At 69.8% G+C, this 301-nt stretch overlaps 1 protein-coding gene across 1 annotated transcript in view; it reads right to left on the bottom strand.

Moving 5' to 3' along the window:
* Nucleotides 1-285, bottom strand: part of LOC103775114 (gastric intrinsic factor-like) — a gene marked incomplete at its 5' end in the record, with an annotated part of 1,739 nt that extends 1,454 nt beyond the window's left edge. The window contains one exon of the mRNA XM_008942558.1: nucleotides 142-285. Coding sequence (XP_008940806.1) covers nucleotides 142-285 — 144 coding nt within the window. The remainder of the gene's footprint in view (nucleotides 1-141) is intronic.
* Nucleotides 286-301: the final 16 nt, after the last annotated feature.

The raw sequence follows: 301 nt of genomic DNA, 5'->3' as shown, positions 1-301 counted from the left end.
TCCTGCAGCTCCTCGTGCCCGTAGGCGCACGCCAGCGCCTGCACGGCCATGGCCCGGGTGTCTGCAAGGTCCTGGGGTCACCACCCGGCCCCCCCCGGGAGAGGAGGGGCCGTGCTGGGGCTGGAAGGGTCCCTTACCCACGAAGACTTGGCTCTCAGGGCTCAGCAGCTTCCTGGCCAGGGCCACAGATGCCACTTGGTAGCCACCCGCCCGCAGCAGGCACAGGGCCAGGGCGTCCAGGCTGACGCTGAACAGGGTGGTCTTGGGGACACCGTCCAGCTCTGCAAGGCAAAGTGGGGGG

The sequence above is a fragment of the Merops nubicus genome, unplaced genomic scaffold, assembly GCF_000691845.1.
Source record: "Merops nubicus isolate BGI_N331 unplaced genomic scaffold, ASM69184v1 scaffold7196, whole genome shotgun sequence".
In the NCBI taxonomy this organism is placed as follows: domain Eukaryota; kingdom Metazoa; phylum Chordata; class Aves; order Coraciiformes; family Meropidae; genus Merops; species Merops nubicus.
The sequence above is the reverse complement of the archived record's forward strand: the minus strand, read 5'-3'. Positions and strand labels throughout refer to the sequence as shown.